Raw genomic sequence first — 23,568 nt, 5'->3', positions numbered from 1 at the left:
AATGACTGTGATGAGCGTCCCTCATTCAATTTCAATGACTGAGATGAGCATCCCTCATTCAATTTCAATGACTGTGATGAGCATCCCTCATTCAATTTCAATGACTGTGATGAGCATCCCTCATTCAATTTCAATGACTGTGATGAGCATCCCTCATTCAATTTCAATGACTGAGATGAGCATCCCTCATTCAATTTCAATGACTGAGATGAGCATACCTTGTTCAATTTCAATGACTGTGATGAGCATACCTTGTTCAATTTCAATGACTGTGATGAGTATACCTTGTTCAATTTCAATGACTGTGATGAGTATACCTTGTTCAATTTCAATGACTGTGATGAGTATACCTTGTTCAATTTCAATGACTGTGATGAGTATACCTTGTTCAATTTCAATGACTGTGATGAGTATACCTTGTTCAATTTCAATGACTGTGATGAGTATACCTTGTTCAATTTCAATGACTGTGATGAGCATACCTTGTTCAATTTCAATGACTGTGATGAGCATACCTTGTTCAATTTCAATGACTGTGATGAGTATACCTTGTTCAATTTCAATGACTGTGATGAGTATACCTTGTTCAATTTCAATGACTGTGATGAGTATACCTTGTTCAATTTCAATGACTGTGATGAGTATACCATGTTCAATTTCAATGACTGAGATGAGCATCCCTCATTCCATTTCAATGACTGTGATGAGCGTCCCTCATTCAATTTCAATGACTGTGATGAGCATCCCTCATTCAATTTCAATGACTGTGATGAGCATCCCTCATTCAATTTCAATGACTGTGATGAGCGTCCCTCATTCAATTTCAATGACTGAGATGAGCATCCCTCATTCAATTTCAATGACTGAGATGAGCATCCCTCATTCAATTTCAATGACTGTGATGAGCATCCCTCATTCAATTTCAATGACTGAGATGAGCATCCTCATTCAATTTCAATGACTGTGATGAGCATCCTCATTCAATTTCAATGACTGTGATGAGCATCCCTCATTCAATTTCAATGACTGTGATGAGCATCCCTCATTCAATTTCAATGACTGAGATGAGCGTCCCTACATTCAATTTCAATGACTGAGATGAGCATCCCTCATTCAATTTCAATGACTGAGATGAGCATCCTCATTCAATTTCAATGACTGTGATGAGCGTACCTCATTCAATTTCAATGACTGAGATGAGCGTCCTCATTCAATTTCAATGACTGAGATGAGCATCCCTCATTCAATTTCAATGACTGTGATGAGTATACCTTGTTCAATTTCAATGACTGAGATGAGCATCCCTCATTCAATTTCAATGACTGTGATGAGCATACCTTGTTCAATTTCAATGACTGTGATGAGTATACCCTCATTCAATTTCAATGACTGTGATGAGCGTCCCTCATTCAATTTCAATGACTGTGATGAGCATCCCTCATTCAATTTCAATGACTGTGATGAGCATCCCTCATTCAATTTCAATGACTGTGATGAATGTCCTCATTCAATTTCAATGACTGAGATGAGCATCCCTCATTCAATTTCAATGACTGAGATGAGTATCCCATCATTCAATTTCAATGACTGAGATGAGCGTCCTCATTCCATTTCAATGACTGTGATGAGCGTCCCTCATTCAATTTCAATGACTGTGATGAGCATCCCTCATTCAATTTCAATGACTGTGATGAGCATCCTCATTTCAATTTCAATGACTGAGATGAGTATCCCTCATTCAATTTCAATGACTGAGATGAGCATCCCTCATTCAATTTCAATGACTGAGATGAGCGTCCCTCATTCAATTTCAATGACTGTGATGAGCATCCCTCATTCAATTTCAATGACTGTGATGAGCATCCCTCATTCAATTTCAATGACTGTGATGAGCGTCCCTCATTCAATTTCAATGACTGAGATGAGCATCCCTCATTCAATTTCAATGACTGAGATGAGCATCCCTCATTCAATTTCAATGACTGAGATGAGCATCCCTCATTCAATTTCAATGACTGAGATGAGCGTCCCTCATTCAATTTCAATGACTGCAGTCCTCGCTGGGTTCTTTTAAATAGAGTCCTTTCAGACTGTGTGCATCAACTCACCCGCTCTAGTGTGATTTCTTCAAACTCATATTCAATTTCTGTCCCGTTGACCTGTGGGAAAACAATAATGGATTCGATTAATTATACCCAGTACATAACTTTGTTTCCTGTAAGTTTACAGAGGGGTAAGCACAGTCATAATAGTCTTCTATTAGTGTCTTCCATTCCTTTCTAATCTCTCTCAACATCCATAACAAAACGTACGTCCTTTGGAAAACATAGGGCATGAGGGTTATGAGGAACAAGTCTTCCTGTGTGCTGTTTTTTGCGTCTCTTTTTGCGATTATTTGATGACATCCATAACACAAGACACGATGACACACATAACACAAGACACGATGACACCCATAACACAAGACACGATGACACACATAACACAAGACACGATGACACCCATAACACAAGACACGATGACACACATAACACAAGACACGATGACACACATAACACAAGACATGATGGCACAGATAGTACATGATACTACTTGACTTGGTTTGATTGGTTTCTAGACCAGAGGTCAAACTAATCCCTTCTAGTTTTAGAAAATAGCGGAAGTCCAAGCATTTGCTCAAAGTCAAGCCACATAACATCAACCCTCCCCTTCTCCCCAGTGGCACTACTTTGGATTTAATTGCAATCTGCAGCTGATGCAGTCTGGGACCTGAAAATCCATATCTATTTACCTGCTGTTTCAACAAGGCTCACTTTCCAAAGGGTTTTGGCATTGGTCCAGAGCTCTCCTCCTTCCATCACTGCCCTTATTCAGTGCCAATATCAGAAACCCACTGAGACCGAAGTCCCATCAGGTCAATTGCAATGTACCTAAGTTGATGTTCAAACCGAGACTGTTACTACAGCAGCGCATTAACACCACCCAAAATGTTGAACTCTATATGACAGAAATCCGTCACAGTGATGGAAACTTTAACCTATGGGTTAGGAACGTCACTCCTGTGTGCTGTTTTTGCGTCTCTTTTTGCGATAGTCAAATAGATAGATTATTGTCTCTATAGTTGAGCGCTTGAAGCCATTACTCTGTGAGGGCAGCTATGACAAATAACAATATTACACTGGAGCGTCACTGTACACACACACCATGTGCACACAAACACGCACAAACAAACACACACACACACACACAACATTTCACTGATGAGGCTCACCACCTAATAGCAATGAGGACAACATCAGCTATACTGTGTACCATTCTGTTCTTCTATGGTTTGAAATTCAATTAAAATGAACAACCACAGTCTTCAAACAGCCACATGATGTATTGCCTCATTTCTACAGAGGCCACAGCATAAATTAAATGAACTCAATTTGGTCCTGTCACCCTAATCTCCCTCTTTCCCTCATATTAATTGTGGAGGACTGCTGTGTCGTTGATGGCACAGTGTGGGACAATCTGTGATTTGCATTCATTTTTGGATTTTTAAATTAATTATACACTAAGTGTACAAAACATCTCTTTCCATGACAGACTGACCAGGTGAATCCAGCTGAAAGCTATTATCCCTTATTGATTTCACTTGATAAAACCACTTCAATCAGTGTAGATGAAGGGGAGGAGACAGGTTAAACAATGATTTTTAAGCTTTGAGACAATTAAGACATGGATGGTGTATGTATGCCATTGAGAGGGGGAATGGGCAAGACAAAATATTGAAGTGCTTCTGAAAAGGGTATGGTAGTAGCTGCCAGGCGCACCGGTTTGAGTGTGTTAAGAACCGCAACGCTGCAGAGATTTTCACGCTCAACCGTTTCCCTTGTTTATCAAGCATGGTCCATCACCCAAAGGACATCCAACCAACTTGACACAACTGTGGGGAAAATTTGACTCAACATGGGCCAGCATACCTGTGGAGTTCAATTACCGTTTATCAAAACAGTGGTTTATCAGAACAGTCATTTTGGTAAACTATAATAGTTTGTAACGATTGTCATCGGGAGAAGGAGAAGAGGACCAAAGTGCAGAGTGGTACGTATTCATAATAATTTTAATAAAGATGAATACTGAACAAAAACAACAAACCGACAAACGAACAGTTCTGTAAGGTGCAACAAAAACATTAAACAGAAAATAAATACCCACAACCCATAGTGGGAAAACAGGCTGCCTAAGTATGGTTCTCAATCAGAGACAACGACAGACAGCTGTCCCTGATTGAGAATCATACCCGGCCAAAAACAAAGAAAAACAAAAACATAGAAAAAAGAACATAGAACGCCCACCCTAGTCACACCCTGGCCTAACCAAAATAGAGAATAAAAAAGCCTTGTGACGTTGTTTGAACTGCAGATTGACCTTTAAAGAATTCATTTTCCTAAAGCAGCTAACACAAAGGACAACAGGGAATGCCTTCTCTCCTTCATCTGCACGGATCTGAAAACACAGGAGCATTGAGAGGATGCTGGTGTTATGTACCAACAACTCGCTTTTGTTTTAGTCATTTTACCTCAGTGCAGATGAAGGAGAGGAGAGGGGGATAGTTTCACAAAATGTTAACCTCATTCGAATTGTTTTCTTACCTCGAAAGGAGTTATGAGACTCAAATTTTATAAGCAATTGTTAGATTAACTTTCATTGAAAATGTGAGGCGAGACAAATAAGAGCCTGCTCTACTTCCATTGTTAAGGTTGGTGTGAATGCAGTTCAAATTGAGGATGTGCCCATACTTTCTTATGAAATGTTTGAAAAAAAGCTATCACTGCATATTGATGAGGAACACACGACTCGGTTTAGTCCTCAGGTGAAAAAAATCATATTATTGAAATATTTTTTTATGTAATCTTTCATAGTAGAGGGATTCAGGCAGTTTCATACATTCCTACACACGTACATCCGCATAGACAAGCTGCTAACACAAATTAATTAATTCAATTTAATTGCATCAAGGGCTGTCACATCGAGGGCGGTCTTTTTCTAAAAACATATCAAACAAATAATAGGATAAATGAATTTGTCTGTCAAAGCCATTTCTGACAAAAGGTTCACCCACATATTATTTCATGTGTCATATGGGCAGAACCCTTGTGCGTAGAGAGATACAGTATAAGTTAATCGGAAAATGCATACACATTGTATTTACATTTACATTTACATTTAAGTCATTTAGCAGACGCTCTTATCCAGAGCGACTTACAAATTGGTGCATTCACCTTATGACATCCAGTAGAACAGTCACTTTACAATAGTGCATCTAAATCTTAAAGGGGGGTGAGAAGGATTACTTATCCTATCCTAGGTATTCCTTAAAGAGGTGGGGTTTCAGGTGTCTCCGGAAGGTGGTGATTGACTCCGCTGTCCTGGCGTCGTGAGGGAGTTTGTTCCACCATTGGGGGCCAGAGCAGCGAACAGTTTTGACTGGGCTGAGCGGGAACTGTACTTCCTCAGTGGTAGGGAGGCGAGCAGGCCAGAGGTGGATGAACGCAGTGCCCTTGTTTGGGTGTAGGGCCTGATCAGAGCCTGGAGGTACTGAGGTGCCGTTCCCCTCACAGCTCCGTAGGCAAGCACCATGGTCTTGTAGCGGATGCGAGCTTCAACTGGAAGCCAGTGGAGAGAGCGGAGGAGCGGGGTGACGTGAGAGAGAACTTGGGAAGGTTGAACACCAGACGGGCTGCGGCGTTCTGGATGAGTTGTAGGGGTTTAATGGCACAGGCAGGGAGCCCAGCCAACAGCGAGTTGCAGTAATCCAGACGGGAGATGACAAGTGCCTGGATTAGGACCTGCGCCGCTTCCTGTGTGAGGCAGGGTCGAACTCTGCGGATCTTGTAGAGCATGAACCTACAGGAACGGGCCACCGCCTTGATGTTAGTTGAGAACGACAGGGTGTTGTCCAGGATCACGCCAAGGTTCTTAGCGCTCTGGGAGGAGGACACAATGGAGTTGTCGACCGTGATGGCGAGATCATGGAACGGGCAGTCCTTCCCGGGAGGAAGAGCAGCTCCGTCTTGCCGAGGTTCAGCTTGAGGTGGTGATCCGTCATCCACACTGATATGTCTGCCAGACATGCAGAGATGCGATTCGCCACCTGGTCATCAGAAGGGGAAAGGAGAAGATTAATTGTGTGTCGTCTGCATAGCAATGATAGGAGAGACCATGTGAGGTTATGACAGGGCCAAGTGACTTGGTGTATAGCGAGAATAGGAGAGGGCCTAGAACGGAGCCCTGGGGGACACCAGTGGTGAGAGCGCGTGGTGAGGAGACAGATTCTCGCCACGCCACCTGGTAGGAGCGACCTGTCAGGTAGGACGCAATCAAGCGTGGGCCGCGCCGGAGATGCCCAACTCGGAGAGGGTGGAGAGGAGGATCTGATGGTTCACAGTATCGAAGGCAGCCGATAGGTCTAGAAGGATGAGAGCAGAGGAGAGAGAGTTAGCTTTAGCGGTGCGGAGCGCCTCCGTGATACAGAGAAGAGCAGTCTCAGTTGAATGACTAGTCTTGAAACCTGACTGATTTGGATCGAGAAGGTCATTCAGAGAGAGATAGCGGGAGAGCTGGCCAAGGACGGCACGTTCAAGAGTTTTGGAGAGAAAAGAAAGAAGGGATACTGGTCTGTAGTTGTTGACATCGGAGGGATCGAGTGTAGGTTTTTTCAGAAGGGGTGCAACTCTCGCTCTCTTGAAGTCGGAAAGGGACGTAGCCAGCGGTCAGGGATGAGTTGATGAGCGAGGTGAGGTAAGGGAGAAGGTCTTTGGAAATGGTCTGGAGAAGAGAGGAGGGGATAGGGTCAAGCGGGCAGGTTGTTGGGCGGCCGGCCGTCACAAGACGCGAGATTTCATCTGGAGAGAGAGGGGAGAAAGAGGTCAGAGCACAGGGTAGGGCAGTGTGAGCAGAACCAGCGGTGTCGTTTGACTTAGCAAACGAGGATCGGATGTCGTCGACCTTCTTTTCAAAGTGGTTGACGAAGTCATCTGCAGAGAGGGAGGAGGGGGGGGAGGGGGAGGAGGATTCAGGAGGGAGGAGAAGGTGGCAAAGAGCTTCCTAGGGTTAGAGGCAGATGCTTGGAATTTAGAGTGGTAGAAAATGGCTTTAGCAGCAGAGACAGAGGAGGAAAATGTAGAGAGGAGGGAGTGAAAGGATGCCAGGTCCGCAGGGAGGCGAGTTTTCCTCCATTTCCGCTCGGCTGCCCGGAGCCCTGTTCTGTGAGCTCGCAATGAGTCGTCGAGCCACGGGGCGGGAGGGAGGACCGAGCCGGCCTGGAGGATAGGGGACATAGAGAGTCAAAGGATGCAGAAAGGGAGGAGAGGAGGGTTGAGGAGGCAGAATCAGGAGATAGTTGGAGAAGGTTTGAGCAGAGGGAAGAGATGATAGGATGGAAGAGGAGAGAGTAGCGGGGGAGAGAGAGCGAAGGTTGGGACGGCGCGATACCATCCGAGTAGGGGCAGTGTGGGAGGTGTTAGATGAGAGCGAGAGGGAAAAGGATACAAGGTAGTGGTCGGAGACTTGGAGGGAGTTGCAATGAGGTTAGTGGAAGAACAGCATCTAGTAAAGATGAGGTCGAGCGTATTGCCTGCCTTGTGAGTGGGGGAAGGTGAGAGGGTGAGGTCAAAAGAGGAGAGGAGTGGAAAGAAGGAGGCAGAGAGGAATGAGTCAAAGGTAGACGTGGGGTGGTTAAAGTCGCCCAGCACTGTGAGAGGTGAGCCGTCCTCAGGAAAGGAGCTTATCAAGGTATCAAGCTCATTGATGAACTCTCCGAGGAACCTGGAGGGCGATAAATGATAAGGATGTTAAGCTTGAAAGGGCTGGTAACTGTGACAGCATGGAATTCAAAGGAGGCGATAGACAGATGGGTAAGGGGAGAAAGAGAATGACCACTTGGGAGAGATGAGGATCCCGGTGCCACCACCCCGCTGACCAGAAGCTCTCGGGGTGTGCGAGAACACGTGGGCGGACGAAGAGAGAGCAGTAGGAGTAGCAGTGTTGTCTGTGGTGATCCATGTTTCCGTCAGTGCCAAGAAGTCGAGGGACTGGAGGGAGGCATAGACTGAGATGAACTCTGCCTTGTTGGCCGCAGATCGGCAGTTCCAGAGGCTACCGGAGACCTGGAACTCCACGTGGGTCGTGCACACTGGGACCACCAGATTAGCGTGGCCGCGGCCACGCGGTGTGGAGCGTTTGTATGGTCTGTGCAGAGAGGAGAGAACAGGGATAGACAGACACATAGTTGACAGGCTACAGAAGAGGCTACGCTAATGCAAAGGAGATTGTAATGACAAGTGGACTACACGTCTCGAATGTTCAGAAAGTTAAGCTTACGTAACAAGAATCTTATTGACTAAAATGATTAAAATGATACAATACTGCTGAAGTAGGCTAGCTGGCAGTGGCTGCGTTGTTGACACTACACTAATCAAGTCGTTCCGTTGAGTGTAATAGTTTCTGCAGTGCTGCTATTCGGGGGCTAGCTGGCTAGCTAGCAGTGTTGTTTACGTTACGTTGCGTTAAAAGAACGACAATAGCTGGCTAGCTAACCTAGAAAATCGCTCTAGACTACACAATTATCTTTGATACAAAGACGGCTATGTAGCCTAGCTATGTAGCTAGCTACGATCAAACAAATCAAACCGTTGTACTGTAATGAAATGAAATGAAAATGTGATACTACCTGTGAATGCGACCGGGTTGTTGAGTTCTATTCAGTAGACGTTGGCTAGCTGTTAGCTGTTAGCTAGCTAGCAGAGTCTCCTACGTTAAGGACGACAAATAGCTGGCTAGCTAACCTCGGTAAATTAAGATAATCACTCTAAGACTACACACTCTAAACTACACAATTATCTAGGATACGAAGACAGCAAAGACAGCTATGTAGCTAGCTAACACTACACTAATCAAGTCGTTCAGTTGAGTGTAACAGTGCTGCTAATCGGTGGGCGTTTGCTAGCTGGCTAGCTGGTGAAGTGAAGACTACGTTAGGACGACGAAATACGATAATTATGCAATTATCTTTGATACAAGGACGGCTATGTAGCTAGCTAAGAAGAAATTGCTAAGATTAGACAAATCAAACCGTTGTACTATAATGAAATGTAATGAAATGTAATGAAAAAGTTATACTACCTGCGGAGCGAAGTGCCGATGCGACCGCTCGCTCCAACCCGGAAAACATGGCACTGTATCAACAGTCTAGTACTTTCAAAAGTCAAGAAACACTGTGCTAGCTCTCCCAGCTGGTGTTCAGTCTTTGTTTTAGTAATGAGACCTTTGTCTGAGTTGTGGCTTGTGCTGAGACTGAGGCTGTCCTAATATAGAAAGGATGACAGACCATGAAACTCAGGACGACAGACCAGGAAACTCAGGACGACAGACCAGGAAACTCAGGACAACAGACCAAGAAACTCAGAACAACTGGCCATGAAATTCCGGACACTATTCCATGAAACTGAGTACAACTGGCCATGAAAGTCAGGACAACAGACCATGAAAGTCAGAACAACTGGCCAAGGAAGTCAGGACACTATTCCATGAAACTGAGTACAACTGGCCATGAAAGTCAGGACAACATACCATGAAAGTCAGGACAACAGGCTATGAAAGTCAGGATGACAGACCATGAAAGTCAGGACAACAGAACATGAAACTGAGGACAACTGGTCATGAAAGTCAGGATGACAGACAAAGGAACTCAAGACAACAGACCATGCAGACCATCAGGACAACAGACCATGAAAGTCAGGAACTCAAGACAGACCATGAAAGTCAGGACAACAGACATAGGAACTCAGGACAACAGACCATGCAACTCAGGACAACAGACCATGAAACTCAGGCCGACAGACCATGAAACTCAGGACAACAGATCATGAAACTCAGAACAACTGGCCATGAAAGTCAGGACAACAGACCATGAAAGTCAGGACAACAGGCCCTGAAAGTCAGGATGACAGACCATGAAAGTCAGGACAACAGAACATGAAACTGAGGACAACTGGTCATGAAAGTCAGGACAACAGATCAGGAGAGTCAGGACAACAGACTATGAAAGTCAGGATCATAGACCATGAAATTCAGGACGACAGACCATAAAATTCAGGATGACAGACCATGAAATTCAGGACGACAGACCACGAAAGTCAGGGCGACAGACCACGAAAGTCAGGACGGCAGACCAATGAACTCAGGACAACAGACCATGCAACTCAGGACAACAGACCATGAAAGTCAGGACAACAGACCATGAAAGTCAGGATGACAGACCAAGGAATTCCAGACGACAGAATATGAAAGTCAGTACGACAGACCAGGAAAATCAGGACGACAGACCATGACATTCAGGATGACAGACCAGGAAATTCAGGACGACAGACCACGAAAGTCAGGACGACAGACCATGAAAGTCAAGAAGACAGACAAAGGATCTCAGGACAACGGACCATGAAACTCAGGACGACGGACCATGAAAGTCAAGACGGCAAACTGAGTAATTCCGGACAACAGACCATGAAACTCAGGACAACAGACCATGAAACTCAGAACAACTGGCCATGAAAGTCAGGACACTATTCCATGAAACTGAGGACAACTGGCCATGAAAGTCAGGACAACAGACCATGAAAGTCAGGACAACAGACCATGAAACTCAGGACAACAGACCATGAAACTCAGAACAACTGGCCATGGAAGTCAGGACACTATTCCATGAAACTGAGTACAACTGGCCATGAAAGTCAGGATGAAAGACCATGAAAGTCAGGACGACAGACCATGAAAGTCAGGACAACAGAACATGAAACTGAGGACAACTGGTCATGAAAGTCAAGACGGCAAACTGAGTAATTCCGGACAACAGACCATGAAACTCAGGACGACAGACCATGAAACTCAGGACAACAGACCATGAAACTCAGAACAACTGGCCATGAAAGTCAGGACACTATTCCATGAAACTGAGGACAACTGGCCATGAAAGTCAGGACAACAGACCATGAAAGTCAGGACAACAGACTATGAAACTCAGGACAACAGACCATGAAACTCAGAACAACTGGCCATGGAAGTCAGGACACTATTCCATGAAACTGAGTACAACTGGCCATGAAAGTCAGGACAACAGACCATGAAAGTCAGGACAACAGGCTATGAAAGTCAGGATGACAGACCATGAAAGTCAGGACAACAGAACATGAAACTGAGGACAACTGGTCATGAAAGTCAGGACGACAGACAAAGGAACTCAAGACAACAGACCATGCAACTCGGGACAACAGACCATGAAAGTCAGGACGACAGACCATGAAAGTCAGGACAACAGACAAAGGAACTCAAGACAACAGACCATGCAACTCAGGACAACAGACCATGAAACTCAGGCCGACAGACCATGAAACTCAGGACAACAGATCATGAAACTCAGAACAACTGGCCATGAAAGTCAGGACAACAGACCATGAAAGTCAGGACAACAGAACATGAAACTGAGGACAACTGGTCATGAAAATCAGGACAACAGATCAGGAGAGTCAGGACAACAGACTATGAAAGTCAGGATCATAGACCATGAAATTCAGGACGACAGACCACGAAAATCAGGACGACAGACCACGAAAGTCAGGACGGCAGACCAATGAACTCAGGACAACAAACCATGAAAGTCAGGACAACAGGCTATGAAAGTCAGGATGACAGACCATGAAAGTCAGGACAACAGAACATGAAACTGAGGACAACTGGTCATGAAAGTCAGGACGACAGACAAAGGAACTCAAGACAACAGACCATGCAACTCGGGACAACAGACCATGAAAGTCAGGACGACAGACCATGAAAGTCAGGACAACAGACATAGGAACTCAAGACAACAGACCATGCAACTCAGGACAACAGACCATGAAACTCAGGCCGACAGACCATGAAACTCAGGACAACAGATCATGAAACTCAGAACAACTGGCCATGAAAGTCAGGATGAAAGACCATGAAAGTCAGGACAACAGAACATGAAACTGAGGACAACTGGTCATGAAAGTCAGGACGACAGACAAAGGAACTCAAGACAACAGACCATGCAACTCGGGACAACAGACCATGAAAGTCAGGACGACAGACCATGAAAGTCAGGACAACAGACATAGGAACTCAAGACAACAGACCATGCAACTCAGGACAACAGACCATGAAACTCAGGCCGACAGACCATGAAACTCAGGACAACAGATCATGAAACTCAGAACAACTGGCCATGAAAGTCAGGATGAAAGACCATGAAAGTCAGGACAACAGAACATGAAACTGAGGACAACTGGTCATGAAAGTCAGGACACAGACAAAGGAACTCAAGACAACAGACCAAGTCGGACAACAGACCATGAAAGTCAGGATGACAGACCATGAAAGTCAGGACAACAGAACATGAAACTGAGGACAACTGGTCATGAAAGTCAGGACAACAGATCAGGAGAGTCAGGACAACAGACTATGAAAGTCAGGATCATAGACCATGAAATTCAGGACGACAGACCATAAAATTCAGGATGACAGACCATGAAATTCAGGACGACAGACCACGAAAGTCAGGGCGACAGACCACGAAAGTCAGGACGGCAGACCAATGAACTCAGGACAACAGACCATGCAACTCAGGACAACAGACCATGAAAGTCAGGACAACAGACCATGAAAGTCAGGATGACAGACCAAGAATTCAGACGACAGAATATGAAAGTCAGTACGACAGACCAGGAAAATCAGGACACAGACCATGACATTCAGGATGACAGACCAGGAAATTCAGGACGACAGACCACGAAAGTCAGGACGACAGACCATGAAAGTCAAGAAGACAGACAAAGGATCTCAGGACAGGACCATGAAACTCAGGACGACGGACCATGAAAGTCAAGACGGCAAACTGAACCATAATTCCGGACAACAGACCATGAAACTCAGGACAACAGACCATGAAACTCAGAACAACTGGCCATGAAAGTCAGGACACTATTCCATGAAACTGAGGACAACTGGCCATGAAAGTCAGGACAACAGACCATGAAAGTCAGGACAACAGACCATGAAACTCAGGACAACAGACCATGAAACTCAGAACAACTGGCCATGGAAGTCAGGACACTATTCCATGAAACTGAGTACAACTGGCCATGAAAGTCAGGATGAAAGACCATGAAAGTCAGGACAACAGAACATGAAACTGAGGACAACTGGTCATGAAAGTCAAGACGGCAAACTGAGTAATTCCGGACAACAGACCATGAAACTCAGAACAACTGGCCATGAAAGTCAGGACACTATTCCATGAAACTGAGGACAACTGGCCACGAAAGTCAGGACAACAGACCATGAAAGTCAGGACAACAGACTATGAAACTCAGGACAACAGACCATGAAACTCAGAACAACTGGCCATGGAAGTCAGGACACTATTCCATGAAACTGAGTACAACTGGCCATGAAAGTCAGGACAACAGACCATGAAAGTCAGGACAACTGGCTATGAAAGTCAGGATGACAGACCATGAAAGTCAGGACATCAGAACATGAAACTGAGGACAACTGGTCATGAAAGTCAGGACAACAGGCCATGAAATTCAGGACAACAGGCCCTGAAAGTCAGGATGACAGACCATGAAAGTCAGGACAACAGAACATGAACCTGAGGACAACTGGTCATGAAAGTCAGGACGACAGACAAAGGAACTCAAGACAACAGACCATGCAACTCGGGACAACAGACCATGAAAGTCAGGACGACAGACCATGAAAGTCAGGACAACAGACAAAGGAACTCAAGACAACAGACCATGCAACTCGGGACAACAGACCATGAAACTCAGGCCGACAGACCATGAAACTCAGGACAACAGATCATGAAACTCAGAACAACTGGCCATGAAAGTCAGGACAACAGACCATGAAAGTCAGGACAACAGAACATGAAACTGAGGACAACTGGTCATGAAAATCAGGACAACAGATCAGGAGAGTCAGGACAACAGACTATGAAAGTCAGGATCATAGACCATGAAATTCAGGACGACAGACCACGAAAATCAGGACAGACCATGAAAGTCAGGACACAGACCAATGAAAGGACAACAAACCATGAAAGTCAGGACAACAGACCATGAAAGTCAGGATGACAGACCATGAAAGTCAGGACAACAGAACATGAAACTCAGGACAACTGGTCATGAAAGTCAGGACACAGACAAAGGAACTCAAGACAACAGACCATGAAACTCAGGACAACAGACCATGAAAGTCAGGACAACAGACCATGAAAGTCAGGACAACAGACCATGAACTCAAGACAGACAGCCAATGCAACTCAGGACAACAGACCATGAAACTCAGGACAACTGACAGACCATGAAACTCAGGACAACAGACATGAAACTCAGAACAACTGGCCATGAAAGTCAGGATGAAAGACCATGAAAGTCAGGACAACAGAACATGAAACTGAGGACAACTGGTCATGAAAGTCAGGACGACAGACAAAGGAACTCAAGACAACAGACCATGCAACTCGGGACAACAGACCATGAAAGTCAGGACAACAGACCATGAAAGTCAGGACAACAGACATAGGAACTCAAGACAACAGACCATGCAACTCAGGACAACAGACCATGAAACTCAGGCCGACAGACCATGAAACTCAGGACAACAGATCATGAAACTCAGAACAACTGGCCATGAAAGTCAGGACAACAGACCATGAAAGTCAGGACAACAGGCCCTGGAAGTCAGGATGACAGACCATGAAAGTCAGGAGAACAGAACATGAAACTGAGGACAACTGGTCATGAAAGTCAGGACAACAGATCAGGAGAGTCAGGACAACAGACTATGAAAGTCAGGATCATAGACCATGAAATTCAGGATGACAGACCATGAAATTCAGGATGACAGACCATGAAATTCAGGACGACAGACCACGAAAATCAGGACGACAGACCACGAAAGTCAGGACGGCAGACCAATGAACTCAGGACAACAAACCATGAAAGTCAGGACAACAGGCTATGAAAGTCAGGATGACAGACCATGAAAGTCAGGACAACAGAACATGAAACTGAGGACAACTGGTCATGAAAGTCAGGACGACAGACAAAGGAACTCAAGACAACAGACCATGCAAATCAGGACAACAGACCATGAAAGTCAGGACGACAGACCATGAAAGTCAGGACAACAGACATAGGAACTCAAGACAACAGACCATGCAACTCAGGACAACAGACCATGAAACTCAGGCCGACAGACCATGAAACTCAGGACAACAGATCATGAAACTCAGAACAACTGGCCATGAAAGTCAGGATGAACCAGACCATGAAAGTCAGGACAACAGAACATGAAACTGAGGACAACTGGTCATGAAAGTCAGGACGACAGACAAAGGAACTCAAGACAACAGACCATGCAACTCGGGACAACAGACCATGAAAGTCAGGACGACAGACCATGAAAGTCAGGACAACAGACATAGGAACTCAAGACAACAGACCATGCAACTCAGGACAACAGACCATGAAACTCAGGCCGACAGACCATGAAACTCAGGACAACAGATCATGAAACTCAGAACAACTGGCCATGAAAGTCAGGATGAAAGACCATGAAAGTCAGGACAACAGAACATGAAACTGAGGACAACTGGTCATGAAAGTCAGGACGACAGACAAAGGAACTCAAGACAACAGACCATGCAACTCGGGACAACAGACCATGAAAGTCAGGATGACAGACCATGAAAGTCAGGACAACAGAACATGAAACTGAGGACAACTGGTCATGAAAGTCAGGACAACAGATCAGGAGAGTCAGGACAACAGACTATGAAAGTCAGGATCATAGACCATGAAATTCAGGACGACAGACCATAAAATTCAGGATGACAGACCATGAAATTCAGGACGACAGACCACGAAAGTCAGGGCGACAGACCACGAAAGTCAGGACGGCAGACCAATGAACTCAGGACAACAGACCATGCAACTCAGGACAACAGACCATGAAAGTCAGGACAACAGACCATGAAAGTCAGGATGACAGACCAAGGAATTCCAGACGACAGAATATGAAAGTCAGTACGACAGACCAGGAAAATCAGGACGACAGACCATGACATTCAGGATGACAGACCAGGAAATTCAGGACGACAGACCACGAAAGTCAGGACGACAGACCATGAAAGTCAAGAAGACAGACAAAGGATCTCAGGACAACGGACCATGAAACTCAGGACGACGGACCATGAAAGTCAAGACGGCAAACTGAGTAATTCCGGACAACAGACCATGAAACTCAGGACAACAGACCATGAAACTCAGAACAACTGGCCATGAAAGTCAGGACACTATTCCATGAAACTGAGGACAACTGGCCATGAAAGTCAGGACAACAGACCATGAAAGTCAGGACAACAGACCATGAAACTCAGGACAACAGACCATGAAACTCAGAACAACTGGCCATGGAAGTCAGGACACTATTCCATGAAACTGAGGACAACTGGCCATGAAAGTCAGGATGACAGACCATGAAAGTCAGGACAACAGAACATGAAACTGAGGACAACTGGTCATGAAAGTCAGGACGGCAAACTGAGTAATTCAAGACAACAGACCATGAAACTCAGAACAACTGACCATGATGGACAACAGTCCATGGAAACTGAGGACAACTGGCCATGAAAGTCAGGACAACAGACCATGAAACTCAGGACAACAGACCATGAAACTCAGGACAACAGACCATGAAACTCAGAACAACTGGCCATGGAAGTCAGGACACTATTCCATGAAACTGAGTACAACTGGCCATGAAAGTCAGGACAACAGACCATGAAAGTCAGGACAACAGAACATGAAAGTCAGGATGACAGACCATGAAAGTCAGGACATCAGAACATGAAACTGAGGACAACTGGTCATGAAAGTCAGGACAACAGGCCATGAAATTCAGGACAACAGACCATGAAAGTCAGGATGACAGACCATGAAAGTCAGGACAACAGACATGAAACTGAGGACAACTGGTCATGAAAGTCAGGACCAGACAAAGGAACTCAAGACAACAGACCATGCAACTCAGGACAACAGACCATGAAAGTCAGGACGACAGACCATGAAAGTCAGGACAACAGACAAAGGAACTCAGGACAACAGACCATGCAACTCAGGACAACAGACCATGAAACTCAGGCCGACAGACCATGAAACTCAGGACAACAGACCATGAAACTCAGAACAACTGGCCATGAAAGTCAGGACAACAGACCATGAAAGTCAGGACAACAGAACATGAAACTGAGGACAACTGGTCATGAAAATCAGGACAACAGATCAGGACAACAGGACAACAGACCATGAAAGTCAGGATCAACAGACCATGAAATTCAGGACGACAGACCATGAAAATCAGGACAACAGACCATGAAAGTCAGGACAACAGACCATGAACTCAGGACAACAAACCATGAAAGTCAGGACAACAGGCTATGAAAGTCAGGATGACAGACCATGAAAGTCAGGACAACAGAACATGAAACTGAGGACAACTGGTCATGAAAGTCAGGACGACAGACAAAGGAACTCAAGACAACAGACCATGCAACTCGGGACAACAGACCATGAAAGTCAGGACGACAGACCATGAAAGTCAGGACAACAGACATAGGAACTCAAGACAACAGACCATGCAACTCAGGACAACAGACCATGAAACTCAGGCCGACAGACCATGAAACTCAGGACAACAGATCATGAAACTCAGAACAACTGGCCATGAAAGTCAGGATGAAAGACCATGAAAGTCAGGACAACAGAACATGAAACTGAGGACAACTGGTCATGAAAGTCAGGACGACAGACAAAGGAACTCAAGACAACAGACCATGCAACTCGACAACAACAGACCATGAAAGTCAGGACGACAGACCATGAAAGTCAGGACAACAGACATACTCAGAGGAAACAACAGACCATGCAACTCAGGACAACAGACCATGAAACTCAGGCCGACAGACCATGAAACTCAGGACAACAGATCATGAAACTCAGAACAACTGGCCATGAAAGTCAGGACAACAGACCATGAAAGTCAGGACAACAGGCCCTGAAGTCAGGATGACAGACCATGAAAGTCAGGACAACAGAACATGAAACTGAGGACAACTGGTCATGAAAGTCAGGACAACAGATCAGGAGAGTCAGGACAACAGACTATGAAAGTCAGGATCATAGACCATGAAATTCAGGATGACAGACCATGAAATTCAGGATGACAGACCATGAAATTCAGGACGACAGACCACGAAAATCAGGACGACAGACCACGAAAGTCAGGACGGCAGACCAATGAACTCAGGACAACAAACCATGAAAGTCAGGACAACAGGCTATGAAAGTCAGGATGACAGACCATGAAAGTCAGGACAACAGAACATGAAACTGAGGACAACTGGTCATGAAAGTCAGGACGACAGACAAAGGAACTCAAGACAACAGACCATGCAACTCGGGACAACAGACCATGAAAGTCAGGACGACAGACCATGAAAGTCAGGACAACAGACATAGGAACTCAAGACAACAGACCATGCAACTCAGGACAACAGACCATGAAACTCAGGCCGACAGACCATGAAACTCAGGACAACAGATCATGAAACTCAGAACAACTGGCCATGAAAGTCAGGACAACAGAACATGAAAGTCAGGACAACAGGCCCTGAAAGTCAGGATGACAGACCATGAAAGTCAGGACAACAGAACATGAAACTGAGGACAACTGGTCATGAAAGTCAGGACGACAGACAAAGGAACTCAAGACAACAGACCATGCAACTCGGGACAACAGACCATGAAAGTCAGGACGACAGACCATGAAAGTCAGGACAACAGACATAGGAACTCAAGACAACAGACCATGCAACTCAGGACAACAGACCATGAAACTCAGGCCGACAGACCATGAAACTCAGGACAACAGATCATGAAACTCAGAACAACTGGCCATGAAAGTCAGGACAACAGACCATGAAAGTCAGGACAACAGGCCCTGGAAGTCAGGATGACAGACCATGAAAGTCAGGAGAACAGAACATGAAACTGAGGACAACTGGTCATGAAAGTCAGGACAACAGATCAGGAGAGTCAGGACAACAGACTATGAAAGTCAGGATCATAGACCATGAAATTCAGGACGACAGACCATAAAATTCAGGATGACAGACCATGAAAGTCAGGACAACAGAACATGAAACTGAGGACAACTGGTCATGAAAGTCAGGATGACAGACAAAGGAACTCAAGACAGCAGACCATGCAACTCGGGACAACAGACCATGAAAGTCAGGACGACAGACCATGAAAGTCAGGACAACAGACAAAGGAACTCAAGACAACAGACCATGCAACTCAGGACAACAGACCATGAAACTCAGGCCGACAGACCATGAAACTCAGGACAACAGATCATGAAACTCAGAACAACTGGCCATGAAAGTCAGGACAACAGACCATGAAAGTCAGGACAACAGGCCCTGAAAGTCAGGATGACAGACCATGAAATTCAGGACAACAGAACATGAAACTGAGGACAACAGGTCCATGAAAGTCAGGACAACAGACATAGGAACTCAGGACAACAGACCATGAAAGTCAGGACAACAGACCATGAAACTCAGGACGACAGACCATGAAACTCAGGACAACAGATCATGAAACTCAGAACAACTGGCCATGAAAGTCAGGACAACAGACCATGAAAGTCAGGACAACAGACCAGAAAGTCAGGATGACAGACCATGAAAGTCAGGACAACAGACATGAAACTCAGGAGAACTGGTCATGAAAGTCAGGACAACAGATCATGAGAGTCAGGACAACAGACATGAAAGTCAGGATCATAGACCATGAAATTCAGGACGACAGACCATGAAATTCAGGACAACAGACCATGAAAGTCAGGACGACAGACCACGAAAGTCAGGACAACAGACCAATGAACTCAGGACAACAAACCATGAAAGTCAGGACAACAGGCCAGAAAGTCAGGATGACAGACCATGAAAGTCAGGACAACAGAACATGAAACTGAGGACAACTGGTCATGAAAGTCAGGACGACAGACAAAGGAACTCAAGACAACAGACCATGCAACTCGGGACAACAGACCATGAAAGTCAGGACGACAGACCATGAAAGTCAGGACAACAGACATAGGAACTCAAGACAACAGACCATGCAACTCAGGACAACAGACCATGAAACTCAGGCCGACAGACCATGAAACTCAGGACAACAGATCATGAAACTCAGAACAACTGGCCATGAAAGTCAGGACAACAGAACATGAAAGTCAGGACAACAGGCCCTGAAAGTCAGGATGACAGACCATGAAAGTCAGGACAACAGAACATGAAACTGAGGACAACTGGTCATGAAAGTCAGGACGACAGACAAAGAACTCAAGACAACAGACCATGAAACTCAGGACAACAGACCATGAAAGTCAGGACGACAGACCATGAAAGTCAGGACAACAGACATAGGAACTCAAGACAACAGACCATGCAACTCAGGACAACAGACCATGAAACTCAGGCCGACAGACCATGAAACTCAGGACAACAGATCATGAAACTCAGAACAACTGGCCATGAAAGTCAGGACAACAGGCCATGAAAGTCAGGACAACAGAACATGAAACTGAGGACAACTGGTCATGAAAGTCAGGACAACAGACCACAACAGACCATGCAGGGGACAACAGACCATGAAAGTCAGGACAACAGACCATGAAAGTCAGGACAACAGACATAGGAACTCAAGACAACAGACCATGAACTCAGGACAACAGACCATGAAACAGGACAACAGACCATGAAACTCAGGACAACAGATCATGAAACAGACAACTGGCCATGAAAGTCAGGACCAGACAGACAGACCACAGTCAGGAAAGTCAGACAACAGACCATGAAAGTCAGGACAACAGACCATGAAAGTCAGGATGACAGACCATGAAAGTCAGGACAACAGAACATGAAACTGTGTTGTCAACTGGTCATGAAAGTCAGGACAACAGATCAGGAGAGTCAGGACAACAGACTATGAAAGTCAGGATCATAGACCATGAAATTCAGGACGACAGACCATGAAATTCAGGATGACAGACCATGAAAGTCAGGACAACAGAACATGAAACAGGACAACTGGTCAGGTCAGGATGACAGACAAAGGAACTCAGGACAACAGACCATGCAACTCAGGACAACAGACCATGAAAGTCAGGACGACAGACCATGAAAGTCAGGACAACAGACCAAGGAACTCAGGACAACAGACCATGCAACTCAGGACAACAGACCATGAAACTCAGGCCGACAGACCATGAAACTCAGGACAACAGATCATGAAACTCAGAACAACTGGCCATGAAAGTCAGGACAACAGACCATGAAAGTCAGGACAACAGGCCCTGAAAGTCAGGATGACAGACCATGAAATCAGGACAACAGAACATGAAACTGAGGACAACTGGTCATGAAAGTCAGGACAACAGACATAGGAACTCAGGACAACAGACCATGAGAACAGGACAACAGACCATGAAACTCAGGCCGACAGACCATGAAACTCAGGACAACAGACATGAAACTCAGAACAACTGGCCATGAAAGTCAGGACAACAGACCATGAAAGTCAGGACAACAGGCCATGAAAGTCAGGATGACAGACCATGAAAGTCAGGACAACAGAACATGAAACTCAACTGGATGAAAGTCAGGACAACAGACATGAGAGGAAAGTCAGGACAACAGACCATGAAAGTCAGGATATTAGACCATGAAATCAGGACACAGACCATGAAATTCAGGACGACAGACCATGAAAGTCAGGACGACAGACCACGAAAGTCAGGACGGCAGACCAATGAACTCAGGACAACAAACCATGAAAGTCAGGACAACAGGCTATGAAAGTCAGGATGACAGACCATGAAAGTCAGGACAACAGAACATGAAACTGAGGACAACTGGTCATGAAAGTCAGGACGACAGACAAAGGAACTCAAGACAACAGACCATGCAACTCAGGACAACAGACCATGAAAGTCAGGACGACAGACCATGAAAGTCAGGACAACAGACATAGGAACTCAAGACAACAGACCATGCAACTCAGGACAACAGACCATGAAACTCAGGCCGACAGACCATGAAACTCAGGACAACAGATCATGAAACTCAGAACAACTGGCCATGAAAGTCAGGACAACAGAACATGAAAGTCAGGACAACAGGCCAGAAAGTCAGGATGACAGACCATGAAAGTCAGGACAACAGAACATGAAACTGAGGACAACTGGTCATGAAAGTCAGGACAACAGACCATGAAAGTCAGGACGACAGACCATGAAAGTCAGGACAACAGACATAGGAACTCAAGACAACAGACCATGCAACTCAGGACAACAGACCATGAAACTCAGGCCGACAGACCATGAAACTCAGGACAACAGATCATGAAACTCAGAACAACTGGCCATGAAAGTCAGGACAACAGACCATGAAAGTCAGGACAACAGAACATGAAACAGGACCTGGTCATGAAAGTCAGGACGACAGACAAAGGAACTCAGACAACAGACCATGAGAACTCCTGGACAACAGACCATGAAAGTCAGGACGACAGACCATGAAAGTCAGGACAACAGACATAGGAACTCAAGACAACAGACCATGCAACTCAGGACAACAGACCATGAAACTCAGGCCGACAGACCATGAAACTCAGGACAACAGATCATGAAACTCAGAACAACTGGCCATGAAAGTCAGGACAACAGAACATGAAAGTCAGGACAACAGACCATGAAAGTCAGGACAACAGGCCCTGGAAGTCAGGATGACAGACCATGAAAGTCAGGAGAACAGAACATGAAACTGAGGACAACTGGTCATGAAAGTCAGGACAACAGATCAGGAGAGTCAGGACAACAGACTATGAAAGTCAGGATCATAGACCATGAAATTCAGGACGACAGACCATAAAATTCAGGATGACAGACCATGAAAGTCAGGACAACAGAACATGAAACTGAGGACAACTGGTCATGAAAGTCAGGATGACAGACAAAGGAACTCAAGACAGCAGACCATGCAACTCGGGACAACAGACCATGAAAGTCAGGACGACAGACCATGAAAGTCAGGACAACAGACAAAGGAACTCAAGACAACAGACCATGCAACTCAGGACAACAGACCATGAAACTCAGGCCGACAGACCATGAAACTCAGGACAACAGATCATGAAACTCAGAACAACTGGCCATGAAAGTCAGGACAACAGACCATGAAAGTCAGGACAACAGGCCCTGAAAGTCAGGATGACAGACCATGAAAGTCAGGACAACAGAACATGAAACTGAGGACAACTGGTCATGAAAGTCAGGACAACAGACATAGGAACTCAGGACAACAGA

The 23,568-nt window shown here is 45.4% G+C and overlaps 1 protein-coding gene across 20 annotated transcripts in view; it reads right to left on the bottom strand.

Annotated features, from left to right (window-relative positions):
* Positions 1-23,568, bottom strand: part of LOC118389840 (disks large homolog 2) — a 294,551-nt gene that overhangs the window by 68,986 nt on the left and 201,997 nt on the right. For all 20 annotated transcript variants that reach the window (XR_008147349.1, XM_052529619.1, XM_052529613.1 and 17 more), the window contains one exon: positions 2,109-2,159. Coding sequence is in view for 19 of the 20 variants with exons in the window: in XM_052529619.1 (XP_052385579.1) it covers positions 2,109-2,159 (51 nt within the window). In the remaining variant the exon portion in view is untranslated. The remainder of the gene's footprint in view (positions 1-2,108; positions 2,160-23,568) is intronic.

The sequence above is a fragment of the Oncorhynchus keta genome, chromosome 11 (assembly GCF_023373465.1).
Source record: "Oncorhynchus keta strain PuntledgeMale-10-30-2019 chromosome 11, Oket_V2, whole genome shotgun sequence".
Taxonomy (NCBI): domain Eukaryota; kingdom Metazoa; phylum Chordata; class Actinopteri; order Salmoniformes; family Salmonidae; genus Oncorhynchus; species Oncorhynchus keta.
This window is presented reverse-complemented; position numbering and strand designations above follow the sequence as displayed.